The following is a 16,854-nucleotide window of genomic DNA, read 5'->3' as shown; positions in this document are numbered from 1 at the left end:
GGGCAAGTCTTAATCTCTGAATCACAATCGCCTCATCCACCAAAAAGGATGACAGTGCAGGCCCCTGCTTCACTCTGGAATATGCAGTGCCACCTTTCCAGCCTTAGTTCCCACACTTGGTCACACCTCAACATTGGGTCTTTTTTTTTTAATCTGAACTTTCTGCTGTGAAGGCCTTTCAGGGGGTCTCTCCATCTTTCCTCAAACTTCCCAGGATAACCAGAGATTCTGTCTGGGCCACACCACCGAACTCCTGAAACCCAGGCATCTGGTGACTATTTAATCTTCCTCTTTAACTCCCACCCCCTGCCCCCATAACAATATAACAGGTGGTTTACACAAAATGCACTTTCAACAAATGTTGACTCGAAGTCAAGATTCATGACTCTTGCTCATTTTATTCTGCAAAATGTATGGCATTATTTAGCCTACTCACTGTGATATACCACTGAAAGGCCAGTAAGCTTTTTAAAAGTTTCTCAGAATGAGGACAAGAGGCACTGTGACCCACATTCCTAAAAAGGCTGTTTTACTGGCACTATCAGGGAAGAGATATGTATCTCCAGGTCAAGGAGACAGTTAAAGAGGGAGAACAATGCAACTTGTTTCTCTTCCTTAAGTCAGGAAAATTCCAGTTCTGGAGCTGCCACTACATCAAAGTTAAATTCAGCAGCTCCCTCTCTCCTCTACATTTTTATCTACTTATGATTAAATGCCTTCTGGGTTCTAAAAGGGTGGTCGAAGCTGACTCTTTTATCTTGGGATTTGAGAGGCAGAGCCTCTGGCACTACCCTTTGCCCAAATGTCAATGTTACCAGCAGAGATGGATTCTTCCTAAGCATTGTTCTGCCCAGAAATCCTCTTTTCAGAGATCAGTTTAGTCCTATATTTCTTTATCAGAGTGGCAAGAGGCCAACTTCAGGGCCATATGAATTTGAATCAAATCTACCTGACACTTGCCATTACATGCTGTGTCAATTTCTTCTTTGCTTTGTAAAATCTGCCCTTTATCTCCCTGTAAAATGGGGAGATGAGACTTTACCAACAGGTTACTGAGTGAGATAGTATAGGTAAAATTTTAAGTGCATAGTAAGAGATCACTAAATACTAATTTTGGCCAGGAACCCTGAACCACCTAAAAAGTGAGGAGGGAGATGGTTTGAAATTCTGGCCATTTCAAGTGGGTGGCAAAAGGCCTTTGATGGATGAAAGCCCATCACACCTGAAGAAGTTTCCCTTTAGGAGATTCTCTCCTCATTTAATGAACTTCATTTATCTTCACTAAAGACAAGCTACCCTTGCTTAGTCACTCTTGGTCTTAACAGTACTTTTACATCATGGAACTTTTCTGTCGTTGAGATCAACCAAAATATATACAGAGGTTTTATTTTATTTTATTTTATTTTATTTTCAGATAGTTTGAAACTTTGGAACTTTTGACTGTCCAGTACTACGTCTCCACTCTAGAATATGGATATATATATATTTTTTTCTCCTTGCACCTAGAGGTTTGACTTTCTATTTCCTCCCCGCGGCTCTTTACGCACGAGGGAGGTGTGGCCCCCGCCATCCGTGTGTGGTTTTGGGGTAGTAACTTCTGGGGCGGCCTCCCGCCTCCACCCACAGCCGCGGTAGTGACGTCACAGGCGGTGGCTCCCTCCCCGCCCGGCCCTATAAAGCGGCAGGTGCGCGGGCGCCTAGCGAACGTTCGCACACCTTGCTGCCTGCGAGCCAGTAGCAACCCAGAGATCCTGCGTGGAGCCCAGGGCGCCGGCGGCTCCCATCACCCGGAGCCGAGCCGGGCGGGGCCGGGCCGGGCCTTGGAACACAGGAGCACAGCCGCTCTTGTGCCCTTTTTTTCCCACCACTTCTTCCTTCTGCCAGTAGCTGCCGTCTGAGTTGCCCCAGAGACCCAGACGCCGACGTCCCGAGGGACCAATGAGAACTCCGCTGCTGCCTCAGGCGCCGGTGGTGCTGTGGCTCTTGATCCTCGGCTCAGGTGAGGATCTGCTGGCTCTGAACTACCTGGTGATTCTCTCCAGGCAGGCAGAATCTGTCGCCTTTTGAATGTTGCTACTGCTTCTCCAAAAAGAAATCTGTCCCGCTGGAGGCGATCACCCTCTAAGGTTACTCCCTTGGAGAAGAGAGAAAACCCAGACAAGTGTCTCTAGCATCCAGCCAGGAGGAGTGTCCTGAAGAATACTTGTACTTTTACTTTAGTCCAGGTGATGGAGACTTTAGAGATCCTTTCATCTTAACCTTTGGTTGTACAGATAAAGAAAGGTTCCGAAAGATTTCAACAGAGTAGTTAATTCCTGAACCAGGAGTGTTTGGTGCCTCCTGCCTAAATTCTCTGTCTCCTCTTGTCTAGTTGATTGTATTTTCACCTTTTACTTTCATGTCCTGCGGAAAGATTAAAATCACCTTTCTGATGCTGTTTTATTGAGACCTAAAACAAAGATAAAGTACTGTCTTGAAACTCTGGACCCAAAATCTTACCTAGTCAAGTTTCTTTCCTGTGTAAATAAAAATAATAATGAAAAAATGGCAATGATAATTATTAAATTGATATTACTTTTTACATTGACTTTTACATTTTATATATACATGATTTTAAAAAATGTGAGCATATGTTAAGAAAATTTAGTCTTTATGTAGAACCTACAAAGATGGGGCAAGATAGCATTTTAGCAATACAAATGAATTTGGAATGCAAAGTGATGGGAATATTTAGATATTACCTGTTAAGTGTTTATGTTGCATTAATTTGGCCCTTTTTTAAAATGTGGAGATTAATGTAGACTATCTGTGGAAAGAAAACCCTGGATAAAAGAAGCTCTGTAATTGGAACAGCTGACTTTGCTTCTTGGCAAAATGTGAAGTGACTCAATCAAAAACAATAGCACATGTGCAATAACTGCTTTGATATCAGAAGATAAACACTTCTACTTAACATAGCTGGCTGGTGAGAGAGGCACCCTGCTTCATCTTTTCTTTCCTTAATCTTTCCCCTGCAGGCCATCATGCTGTTGGATTGGATCTCAATGACACTGACTCTGGGAAAGGGGAACCATTGTCCAAGAACCACAGTACTAGTGGACCTGAGGTTGCTTCAAGAAATGAGACGACTCCAGGAATTGAGACTTCCCCTGTGACTGAAACGCCTTCTAGTACTGAAGTGTCCTCAGGAACTGACTATGACTATTTAGAATATGATGCTGAACTACAAATATCTGGCTACATCGTGGATGATTCAGTCAGAGGTAAGTAGAGGTTAAAGGGGAAATGTAGCTGAAGGGATGTGGGTTTACAGGAGCAAAACTGCGTCAGAAAAGTGTGAATTGCATACCTTTCTAGGTAAAAACTGAGTCAGAAAGTTCTATATAGGATCACATCCCTATGTCTAGAGGATTAATTGATGTTATGTTTAAATCAAATCTTCTCAACTTTACTAAGTGTAGGCATCATTATTTTCATTTTACAGATGCAATAAATGATGTTAAAAAAGATTGTGTTGCCCAAGGCTGCACAGGTAGCAGTTAAGCCAGAATTAGAACCCCATTCTGTTTTATTCCAGATATTATGTTCCTTCACATTATGCCATGTGAACTCTAATCTGAGACAGAAGTAGACCTTAACCATTCCTATTTGCTTTGTTTCTTAGCATCTGTATCCCCTTTCCCCAGCTCATCCTTCCCCAGATAACTGCATTTTAACACAGGGCAACAGAAAAAAGTAAATGGGACAGGAGGAATTTGACTTTTATCCTTTAAAATACTTGGTGTTGAGAAACTGATAATGACAATAATGCCTTCTAGAAATAATAAAGAACAAGTATGCATAAATTTTATATCACTAAAATCATGATTTAACTCCAAATTCCATTTGTTAGTTAAAATATGACTCACTTTTCCTGTTATCTGATCTTTTTAAAAGACCCTTTACTTAAATGAATACCAAAGAAAGAGATAAATGTTGCCCAGTACCCTCATTCTACTTTGGAGTTTCATGGAAGAAGAGGCCATCAATAAGTCAGATCTCATGTACTGGGGGCATCCATCTGGAGCAGGGAAAGAAAGCTTCAGAGCTTTTTAAGGCCTCTTCTTTTCTGACCAGTTTCCCTGACTTCTCCTCTCCCTGAATCCCAAAGCTAGAGAAGAGAGAAAAGTGGAACCAGAGGGAAAGAGAGTGGTTTAAGTAGGAGCTGGGCAAAGATGTAGTGACCTCTGTACTCCCTTACTTCTGAACTTGGGCTAGGGAAAAGGTTCACTTGCAATTCTTACAGTTGGATGAGATTAGACCATCCAGGTATCTAGCAACTTGTCTCTTAACTATATATAAGTTGTTAAGACATCAGAAAGCTGAATCCATTATTACTAGGGCTAATAACTAGTGCTCAGATTGCAATGCATTATAAAATAGTATGAGATCACTGGAAGAACTTCTTTGGAAAGCTGTTCAGTTAAATGTCCATGGGTATAATGTCCATTGCCACACTTTAGCATAGATACTATTATTTGCCACTATCTATGATTTGTAATCTCTCTGATAAAGTAGAGTAATATTCATTTAAAATGCTTCTCTTAGAGGACTTACTCTAACTTGTACTTTTTTGGATCAGAGGAAAATTTCAATATAAAAATTGCATAACCACCTGTTAGTTCTCCTAATTTGAATTTTGTTAGTGTTATTATAATAGCCTGTCAAAATATTCATAATATTTATTTATCATACTCTTGTTAACCTTCACACTGTGGTTCTGAAGTTTTCTATTTAATGGGTACTGTGTGACCTTTATGATAAATGCTATTTTCTCTTTTCATTGGGATCTGCTTGCTAAATAGTTCATCATATAAACCTATTAAGGTTTTAGTAGAACAGAATGCATACCACTAAATGGAAACTTCCCCTCTATGACTTTAGCATAAAAGTTATACCCTGAACAAACTTTCTATAGATTTGTTAAGTTAAATGTCTGAGACATCAGTTGACAAATATTCCTGGATTATTTTTAAATAGATCAAACACAGAAATGAGCACTGTGAAAGGTATCAATTGTGATCTGTTGTAATCTGTGAACTGGAAAAATGGATTAATATATAATCCTCAGTTTTTTGCACTCTCCAATAGTGTCTACTAATTCCCAACTATAATAGTGAGCACAGGGCCAATATAGGTAAATAAAATCAGCAAATAAACCCCAAGTTCAATGTCATTTTAATCAATGACATTGACCTTTCCAAAGAGAAGGAAGAGTATTATGAAAAAATAACAAGCTTTTGTCATCCCAGCACAGTCATTTTCTAGCTATATATCCTAGGACAAGTTTCTTGCCTTTACTAAATTTCAGTTTCCTCATTATGTCATATGGCTAACAGTGCATGCAGTCATGATCTAGATTCAAGTAAATTGATACTCATTGCCAAGAACGTGGAATGATTAGAAATTCAAGAAATGCTAAAAATGTTTAATGGACTTTCTTAGACACATAAGTCTTACTATTAATACTAATGATGATAATACAAATTCAATACAAATAATTCAAAATAAAAATGTGTAAATAAAATAACTAAGGTGTTCAGATGTTTAATTGCCATATAACTGATATTCTCTGCCTACTTATTGTGTGTATTGTGTTAAATAACGAAACAAACGTGGTTGTTATCTCCCTGTGGGCTCTCACTGCTCTGATTTCTTTGTCTCATGGATCCAAAATAATGTTCAAGATGAGAGAGATTGTTAAGAAATCTTATTTTCTTTTTTCAGTTGAACAGGTAATTAAGCCCAAGAAAAACAAAACAGAAAGTGAAAAGACTTCAGATAAACCCAAAAGAAAGAAAAAAGGAGGGAAAAGTGGAAAAAATAGAAGAAACAAAAAGAAGAAAAATCCATGTGATGCAGAATTTCAAAATTTCTGCATTCATGGAGAATGCAAATATATAGAGAATCTGGAGGCAGTAACATGCAAGTAAGTTTCAAAGAATTACAAAGAACTATGTATTTCCTACACCATATCTGAAAAATCCCTAGCTGCAGAAACCACTGATTTTTTTTCCAGTGTATAAACCAGTGATTAGAACACTTTTTATTAAGTAATCAGGTAGAAAATATTTAGGTTTTGTGGGCTGAGATTGTATTTCTACTTATATAGCCAATTAAAAGGATTAAATCTCATTCTTATGAGTTGTAAAAAACCTGGCAAATGGCCAGATTGGATTTGTGGGCTATATTTTTGAGGATCACTGCTATAAATCATTGTTTTACAATATGTATTTTTTAAAAAAAAGATTCTTAATAAACTCTTCACCTAATTTTTCATGTTGTTCTAGCCACTTTGTCTTCTAGCCCCCCCAAACTGCTAACACATTAGATGATAGTGGAATATATTAACTGTATAAGTCAATGAACTCATCAGTTGGTCATAAAAGAAGCACAAAGAATAGCAAGGTGTGTCTTCTTGGACTAACACACCCAAACTAATCTTGACTAATGGATATTTAGCTAGAATGTGTTCTGTGTCTCATGATTTTGAAATACAAATACATAACTTTTTTAAAATGTTGGAATTACATAGCTGTTTTTGACTTACAAGGTGAACTGGGAATATATAAGGCGTTTTTAGTGATTATAATTTCTAAATGTGGGTTGTTTGCAGATGTCATCATGATTATTTTGGTGAACGGTGTGGAGAAAAATCCATGAAGACTCACAGCATGGGTGACAGAGATTTCTCAAAAGTTGCGTTAGCAGCTATAGCTGCCTTTGTCTCTGCTACGAGCTTCACAGCTGTTGCTGTTGTTATTACAGTCCAGTAAGTATGGCACAGCTTAACAATTCCTAATAAGGTTAATTTTCTTCAATATTTCTATCACACTCTACTAGAATATTTTGAATTAGTTATTTTTTGGTAGCATATGATCTTTGAATAATACAGTCAGAATTTATATTACTTTGCCTACCATAGAAACTCAACACATTAAGTTCTCTTTCAGAATTTCATAGCAATTTTTTGAACTTAAAAAATGGATGGTTTTATTGCATGCCATCTTTCCTCTCAGTTATTTCTAAATCTCAGAAAGTGCTGGTATCTTCTATGAATATTTTAAGATGAAGCATGTTGCCCAGAAAATAATAGTAGATTCATAGCATCAGACACACTGCCTTGGTATTAAAAAATCACAAAGAACCTCAAATTGGCAGCCCAGAAGAGACATGTCTCTGCTTGTCTTGGAATGCAAAATCCTGAGTTTGTAGTTTCATAGCACGGTGATAATTTATTCACAGTTTATGCCTATTTTCTTATTGTCAAATAACAATGAGAGTGTAACCAAAACATTTCCTCCAGATGGCATGGTGTAGGAAGCAAGAACAATTCTATTAGTGCTTCACTCCAACAGTATCTTCCCTCTGTTACTAACAACATCACATACTTCTCTTCATGACCAATGAAAGCTAGAACTGGCCTGCTCTATGTAGTAGGCACTGATGGGTACATAAAACGGCTTTGTCTACCAAACAGAAGATACTGAATGAGGGAAGTTGGGGGAGGGCATGAATGGCTCTGTGATGACTCAGGTGCCACTGGAGCTTGGGAAAAGTAGTGGACTCATTATTCTAATTTTAGGTCTTGGTAAATTACTTTTCACTGGATCCTGTACATGATCTACTACTGCTGTCCTTCAGGAAAGAAGTGGTTATCTTTTGCTATTGTTTACCATTATCTTAAATTCAGATCAGATAGTGATAAAATGGCATGTAAAGAACTGTTTTATCAGGCACATGAAGCTTGATGTATAGTTTAAGTTTGTTTTGCACACCTTGGAATTATTCTGATCTTCTAGTACCTCAAGTCAGATATAGAAATGTGTTTAGGAAGATATCCTCAGATAAATCATTACTATTTGATATAGGGGGATAGAAGAAAAAGTGCTTGTTAAGAAAGGTGTTTTGCAATAATTAAAATTTTCAGTCATTCAACTTGCAGTATTTAATAATCCTTTAGAAAAATATGGAAAGCTATCATGTTAGCACTCTTAAAATTAAGCCACTTTACTCTTGTATTCTTTTTGTATATGAAACAAAACAAACATAAGCCTAAGCCATAATTACTGGGTTTTCAATAACTAAAGTAAATTTTTTCTTTAAATATCATAATGAAAGTCCATATGATTTTGATGATAATGTTTAGTAGATTCATTAAAGACCTACTAAAAATTGAATTGCTTATATAGTGGCAACATTTTTTTTCAATACACTGAATTTTAATAGCAATGTATGAAATTAGAAGGAAATGTTTATATTTAGAAATAAATAAAACAACTTGTTTTGTAAGCTGGTTTCAAAAAATTCTGATCATTCAAATTGGTGTGTATAAACATCAATCCATGTGTTATAAAACTATACCACCATCTCTTCCAAGTATGTATTTGGCAGCTGTGCTAAATTCTTCAGGAAAAAAAAAAGGCATTTGGATATGTTCCATGCCTTCTGAAAGTTTACATCTTAAAGATGCATTTAAACCTCTGTTCTCTGGAAATATGTTTATATAAAGGCAACATAAATGTCACCTTAAAAGAGAATACTGGTGGTATTTTATAGTCGGGCTTAAGCTTTTGTTTAGCATGAAGTATGCTGCTCTGTTGTCTATAAGAGCTCATGAGAAGGAATCTCTTGTACTTGGGGAAACCTCAGTCAACATATAGATGGATGGGATTTTAGTAACAGTAGAACATCTTCTTCTCTCAAGGCTTCGAAAAAGATACTTCAGAGAATTTGAAGAAGAAGCAGAAGAACAAAAGAAACTTCAACAAGAAAATGGACATGCACATGCTATAGCATAACTGAAGATAATACAGGTTTGACTTGTAAACTTGACTTTACATTATATCCTATACTCGTGAAAAATATAGCACTATTAATCTCAAGAAAAATGAGGAATATGTTTTTAATTATGAACATACTCTTAATGGCTACATGAAAGTATTATTCTTTGAGTATGAGATTGAGTTTGGTATTGAGAATGGGCTCTGTACTTATTCAGTATTAAAAGGTATACAGATGTGAGAGAGTTCTCAAGGAACATAACATTTAGATAGGGGAGAATGCAGAGAATCAGAATACTAAGGGAAGTCACCAGAAAGGAACCAATGGAGTATGAAAAATTTCTGATGAATGAAAAAATCTTGTGAGAGGCATTTTGGTAGCAGGAAATTATATATATTTAGCATGACATTGAAGGTAAACCTTAGAGGACCTGTGAGATTGGTAAAAAGCAATTATGAAGAAAAGGAAGATGGGTATTAAATACTGAGAGATGAAACAGATCATTTTAGAAAACAGCCTGGCTCCAGTGAATATTAGAGAAGGGGAACATTGTAATGATAGGTTGAGCTCATACATTGGAGAGCCAGAGTAGGGTGCTTGTTCTAAAAGACTGAGGAAGTGGGGACAGTAGATTAAATACTCCTTTTAAAGGAAGGAAGTAGAAACAGAGAGAGGGGTATGTAACTTGGTAAATAAATAAATAATACACACACACACACACACACACACACACACACACACATACACACTTTTGTCCACAGGGAGAGCTGTAGGATTGGAGAATAGGATTCAGTGGTAGAATGCATGCTTAGCAGGTACAAGATTCTGGGTTTGATCCTCAGCACCAAAACATAAAAAGGGAGAGTTAGCATGTTGTAAGTAGAAGGTAAGAAGGTATGAAGAGGGATAATTCATTGACAACTGAAGAAAGGAGTTCATGAAAGAAAACTTCCAGTGGAAGAGGGAGGAAAAGAAATCAAGGGTACACTTAAAGTCAGTCGTAAGAAGGAATTTCATCTCCTCAGACATTGAAGATGTCACCTCCTTAAGGCGCTGTTTTCCTAATGTCAGTGGGTTTAATAGTTACTTGAGATGCTTGTTAAATGTGAATATTCCTATGCCCAATACTCAATCTACTGAATCAGAAATTTTTATCTTTAATGAGTGTTCCAGATGATTCTGATGCTTAGAGAACCCCACTCCATTTAACATTGGTTAGGTACAGATATTATATTCTCAGCCTGTTAGAGAATTAGTCCCATACCTCATGAAATAAATCATTATTTATAGCAGTGTTATACTCAGTATTTATTACATCAAAATTTTAATGTATTGGCCTATTGTAATGAAGTTAAGACCACCAGTATAAATAGGGTAGATTTTTGGTTATTTGGTGCCATCAAGATTTCTCAGTGTAGGTCCCAGAATAATTTTAGGAAAAGGAATATGCTGTGCTGGCATTTAGTAGCTGCCTATTAACTGGTAGCTACTATTATTATGCTCTTGGTACTAATTATCCTAAATTAACTGCATATCATAAGTACAATGAGCCACTTAATCTCTGTTTTTAATTATGTCCACTGTGTAGATTTAGTTAGGAAACCTAATTTTCATGACGGTTATTGCTTTTTTTATTAAGCAGAAATGTATGCAACTGGTATGAGCATCTTTAGTTTTCTAAGGAGGCCTATAACCCAAGCAGAAATGAAAGAGAATTCAAGCTAAAGCAATATTTTGTTTCTGAAAAGCTTTTAGCATTTTTCATAAAACAATTTTGAAAAAAATGGCAGAAATTCTGATTGCTGATTTTTCATTGAAATTTTTTAAAACTATGTTGGAATTAAGCTTATTCTCTAACACTTTATTTTTTAACAGGGTATCAGATCATAGTCACTGCGAAGTCACAACTGTAAATGATGAATCGGTCCTCCTTTCAGTGAAGAAAATGGAACCTTTTTGTTCTGATGGTTTTAAACTTTCAATTGTCACTTTTTTATGCTAAATAATTTCTGTACATAAAGAGATGCATGGAGATAAAAAGTATTTTTTCAAGTTGTAAATAATTTATTTAATATTTAATGGAAGTGTATTTATTTTATAGCTCATTAAACTTTTTTAATCAAACAGATTCAGAGTTTGAATATTAGTTTTGAAATTTCAGTACTCCAGGGTATTTTGCTCCTAACATTATATTTTTAAACATTCCTTTTCTTAAAAAGTACTCAGAATGGCAAAATTGTAGCCACTTACTCTTCCCACAAACACTAATAATTTTTGCATTAATTCCAAATTAGCATTTCTATTCCATATAGAACTTGTACCAAGTCTTGTTCATTATAAAAGTACATGGAGTCAAAATATGGTACTGCCTTTATTATAGAAGGCCCAGATATTATAAAAGAAAGCAAATTCACTGCTTTCACTATAATCATTATATAGAGGCAGCAATGGTTTGCATATTACAAATATGGCATTTTGAGAGAACCAGGAAGGTTTTACACTTGAGACTTCTGATATCTCTATTGGAATCTATGAGGCATGTAAAATGCCCCTTGAGACTATTTTCTCACAATCTTTTAATCAAATGTCTGAATTTGGAGGATATTCTTTCAAGAGCATTAAGGTTTTAGGGTGTTCATAATCTGGTGCCTGGCTGATCAACGAAGTCACCTGAGTGCAAAACAAAACATTATAATAATGTGGGGGGCAATATGTTGAAAAAATTAAACATAATATCAGCAATCATGTCATAGAACTTCATGAGTAAAGGTGCCTTAAGCATCTACCTTTATCTGACTCTGGAAACCATTCACCAGACCATTTTTCAGTGATCATAGAGCCAGTTGATTCCCAGCCCCAGCTGCACATTATCAATACCTGAGTTTTAAACGCCTAAACACCCAGACTCCCCTCCAAAGCTTCTGACTTCAGTGACCTGGAATGAGTTGCTGGCATCTGTATTCTCAAAAGATCCTTAGTTGTTTTCTGTATGCAGCCAGTAAACACTGGTTGAGCCCCTCTGATTTATCTCTGCTTGAACATCTTCAGCACACATTTTCCTCAGCCTCCTTCACTAAATTTTAGCATAGTGCTAGGGATGCAGGATAGGAAAGCACTAACCTGGAGATATGCTGACCACTTAGATGTCAAGAGAAGGGGATGTCTTGTCAATGCAGTGCAGTAAGCATGCCAGGGATGCAAGGGGGCCAGGGAGCTGTCAGGTAGCCAAGCCCAAATGTGTCAGGGAGGCCATCCTAGAGATATGCTTTCTGAGATTATCCTTGGAGAATGAGTAGGCATTATGGAAAGGATATTGTTAAAGGCATCAGCAAAATGACAAAGTCATCAAAGTTGAAAGGAAAAATGGAAAATTGTTTAGCATTGAAACAAAGTGTGAAGTCAAAAGAAGCTGTGAGGAAAACTGGAGTAGTGAAGGCAGGTCACCCAGGGCTTGTAATTTACACTCTACGATGAAAAAAATCCCAGCCAATGAGAGGCAGAGGCACAATCAGAGCCAGGTGGGTGGTGGTGCATGCCTATAATCCCAGCAGCTTGGAGTCTGAGACAGGAGGATCTCAAGTTCAAAGTCAGTCTCAGCAATTTAGTGGGCCCTAAGCAACTTTGTGAGACCTTGTCTCAAAATAAAAAAAAGTGCTGGGGATTTGGTTAAGTGGTTAAGCATCCCTGAATTCAATCCCCAGTACACACACACACACACACACACACACACAAGTGGCTTAGAAGCAACTAAAATACTCTCTGTGAAAAAAAAAATAGTCATGGTTCAAGCTACAGAATCTTGAAATGGCTTATTGAATGTTGTAGAAGGGAACAATGCCTTTTTCACTTATCCTTGACTGAAGAACAGCTCTTCTCTATTATGGAAAGTGATCTTTTCTAATCTCTAACAGATTTATGAGAAAATAAGAACCAGCCTGGTCAGTTAGTCAACTAAATCAACCCTGACCCTCACATCTGTCAGAGAGGAAGATCAGGTCTGCATGTGTAGTGAGTTGAGCTTTGGATTTATTGCATTTGAAGTGTTGGGAGGATTCAATAAGCAATTAGAAACACAAGCCTGAAGTTCAAGGAGGAGAAAAGCTATGGAGTGGGAATTATCAAAATATATTTGGTAACTGAAGCAATAAGGCACCCAAGACCACCAGGAGGCCAAAATCAGAAGAAAAATTTTCCAGTGGTTTCCAAACACTTGGAGACTACTGTGGCCACTGTGAAGGATCTAGGCACTTGCCTGTTATTCCATGTACTTTTCTAACTCTTGAAACAAAGTTTATGAATTCATGATAGTGGAGCTGATGGGAAAGAACCACCTTCATAATAACAAATAAAAATATCTCAAATGTATTGAGTACTTTCATATCTCATGGACTCAAGTATAAGTGTCTTACACATTTCCTTATACTGTAGATAAATTTTATAGATAAAGTAGAGCTCAGAGAGATTAACTTGCCCATGGTTACACAACTAGTAAATGACAGTGTTAGTTTTTTTGGCTATAGAGTGGATCCACTTAAACTTTCTCTCTCTCTCTCTCTCTCTCTCTCTCTCTCTCTCTCTCTCTCTCTCTCCTGTTTTTATATAGTTAAGGTGTTTGTTTTCAGTTTGGAGAATTCCAATTATCAATTTAGCATGTTTCCAATTTCAATTAAAAGATATTTAAGTGTCTCATTTATATTTTGAAGACTAAAATAAGACATTTTATTTAATCTACCTGTTAACTCCACAAAATTTCCCAATCTATCCCCTAGCTCATTATCTCTTAAAATATGACTGATCTTTTATTTATGATGTGCACACACTAAATGATAAACAGAGGTGAGTATCAATCATTCAATAAACCTTAGATATATACAATTAAAGCTGTTTAGCCAAAATAGTGACTCCGATTTCTGAAGGTGCTGTTGGTTCAATTAACTAGAAAATATCTACTTGTGTGTGTTTTGCTCAAGAGAAAGGCACTTTATGAAGTGCTGGTTGGATTAGGTTGGAATATCATCATTCCTTCCTGGAGCCAATTTCTACCTAGGGTTTGTAAATCACATATCCATTGCTTCTTTTCTTAGTCTCAGAAGCTAAGTCTAGAGTTAAATTTAATTTCAGATTGCTATGTGGAAGTTTAAAAAGGAACCAGTTCCAACAACATTTGTCTTCTCCTTAGATATCCCCAGCACTGTGACACCTTAGAAAAGGAACTTAGTATCACAGCCAGGTTCTAAGAGCTACTCACTTTGGGAGTTCATCTCAGAGAACAACTGAAACATTTCCCCATTTCTTTTTGTCGTATTCTAAGCTTTGTTGCTTATCCCATATATGGAATATCTACTTTGTAACTCAAGAATTATAAAATTCTGTCCAGCTTCTTTCAGTAATCTCTTTTTCCTGGACATCTTTCTCCAGGTAAGTTTATAGTAGCTGAAATATATATGTAGATAAATATAAAATAAGTAAAATTCTCTTATCATACATTCTCATAGTGCTTATTCATTTTCAACTACATACTTATTTGTGTAACCCCTTAATGTCTTCCTCTCCCAGTGGTGTATAAAGCTTCTAAGGGCAGGGATTGAGTCTTTTCTCTGTACAAAAAGTATATGTTGATTTAAGAAGAAATGATTAAAGGTCATATAGCATCATCTCCTCTCATAATTGTCATCATCACAGAAAATATTTTGCCATGGAAAAGAATTACATGGGTTTGCAATACTTGATAATGTCTTTCTCAGGAGCAAAAACTCTTTTATGGATTATAGACCTTCAATGAACCTAATACTCATTTTCTTAAGAGTGTGTTAAAAGTATACACAATTTTCAGTCAGTTTTCATGGACCTCACTGAATGGTTCCTTTCAGGGGAAGTTTCTTGTATCTAATAGTGTCTTTATTATCCTCCTTTTAGCCTTCCTTTATTTATTAAGCCAATGTCTTTTGTTAACTGCATGAAGAATGTTGTGCTGGTGAACTGCAATGTGAAGATAAATAAAGCAGTCTGCATCCTAATCACTATAACATATGAAATGCAAATCAAAAGGAAATTAATCAGTCCTAATAAAGTACTGTTAGCTTATCAGCCATATCCCTACCAATCTGTACTTAATGGTTCATCATCCAAAAGTGTCTCATTGTTTTAAAAAAATAGATTAAAAATGGAATTTTCTTATTAAAGGCAGAAAAAAGGTTTTATATGTATAAAATACACTTACAATTTAAAATAATTTTTAAACTAGGAATGGAAGGACACTTCCTGAACTTGATAAAAACTGTATACCTATAGGAAAATTTAAACTTAGTGACAAAGCAGTAGATGATTTTCCTTTAAGATTAAAGCAAGGATAACACTGTCATCACTGTAGTTTAATATAGTACAAAATTTCTAATGTAAGTTTTTAGGAAAGAAACAAAAATAAGAGTTGTAACATTTTGTAGGAAAGAAATGAATGTGTCTTTTTTTTACTACATTACTACCAATATAGTAATCTACCTAGAAGGGCCAATGGATTCAATATGCCAACATAAGAATTTATTAGAGAATTTTGTGAGATTGTCAGATAAAATACAAAATTCCAAAAAATATGTTTTTCCCTATAAAGACAATAGTCTAATATTAAAATATGAAAACAGATTATTAACAAACAGTAATACATATATGTATTAAAAATGAATACATAAGATTACATTAGAGAACATTTTAGATACCTATTAAAGGAAAAACCAAAAAATGTGTAATGGAGAGACAGTCCTCTCTTTTAGATTTTATACTATAAATAAGTTAATTGTCTCCTCAAATAATCTTTGAATTTAACAAAATATTAATAAAAATTCCATTTGGATATTTTCAGGAACTTGAAAAACCATACTCTAAATATTGTGTGAAAAAAATAGTAGTAGTTGAAAAACTGTCATTTTTCAAAAACAAAAAGCAAAATTGGATGCTTGATTTATTGGAACTTTTAGATGTCACTCTTTGGAGAGTACCTTGGGACTTCCATTATGCTACTTAGCCAAATAAAACAATGAACATACCCTATTACCCATCCATACACAAAGCTAAACAAAGCAATGATGGTTGAATATGAACAAATAAATCAAACTAAGTAGACAGCTCACAGACAATATGTTATTAGAAGATAAAGATAGCACTATAAATTAACAGGGAAAAACCTGACTGCTTAGCCAATGTACAGAAAATGGTGTAGAAGGTGAAAGAAAATAAAATCAGATAACTATCTTATACCATGGTCAAAGGAGATTATCACAAGGATTAAATATCTAATGTGAAATGTGAAACTATAAAGTTATTGCAAAATATTGTAGGAAAATACATTTGTGAATTAGGAATGTACAAGTATTTATGCAAAATCCATAATTAAAAAAAGAAAACAAATTTTAATTATGTCAAAATTAGCAAGTTCTATTAAAAGTATGTAATGGGAAAATTGGACAGTTAACAAAATAAGAGAAAAAAAATCCCTAAAATCAAAAAGGGATTATAATACTCAATGAATTACTTAAAGATGAACAACAACAACCAAAGGATCTTCAATTTAAGGGGGAAAAGATATGGGATAAGAGTTCTCAGAATTTGAAAAGTAGGTGATTAATAAGAATGTGATTAGTTTATTTTGCTTTGGGGAGAATTAGAAATAGTCAGCTTTCCTCTAAATAGCTAGAGTTCTGTGCAGAGAATGGATTGGATGCCTCCATCTAGAGTTTTGACTGGACGTTCTTTTGTGAGTAGATAGCACACATCCATACATCATGGCCCGGCATATGGAGATGTTCATGCCTTTTCTACATTAACATAAACACAAATCAAAACAACAATAGGATATCACTTTCTGTCCATCAGATTTATTTAAAAAAGAACAAACATAGAAGCTGGATAATGCTGATTGTAGGCAGAAAATTGTGAACATAGGGACCCTTAAATATTACTCATTGTAGATTAGCCCAGAGATACCATTCTGATAGTACTTATTCAAATTAAAAGTGAATATACTCTATTACCCATCAT

General features: G+C 35.6%; 1 protein-coding gene across 1 annotated transcript; it reads left to right on the top strand.

The window, feature by feature from the left end:
• Positions 1 to 1,938: 1,938 nt before the first annotated feature.
• On the top strand, positions 1,939 to 8,840 carry Areg (amphiregulin). Its single transcript, XM_026408482.2, has 5 exons — positions 1,939 to 1,999; positions 3,018 to 3,263; positions 5,767 to 5,968; positions 6,656 to 6,811; positions 8,747 to 8,840. The coding sequence occupies exons 1-5, from the start codon at positions 1,939 to 1,941 to the stop codon at positions 8,838 to 8,840; spliced, it is 759 nt and encodes a 252-aa protein (XP_026264267.2).
• Positions 8,841 to 16,854: the final 8,014 nt, after the last annotated feature.

The sequence above is a fragment of the Urocitellus parryii genome, chromosome 10, assembly GCF_045843805.1.
Source record: "Urocitellus parryii isolate mUroPar1 chromosome 10, mUroPar1.hap1, whole genome shotgun sequence".
In the NCBI taxonomy this organism is placed as follows: Eukaryota; Metazoa; Chordata; class Mammalia; order Rodentia; family Sciuridae; genus Urocitellus; species Urocitellus parryii.
The sequence above is the reverse complement of the archived record's forward strand: the minus strand, read 5'-3'. Positions and strand labels throughout refer to the sequence as shown.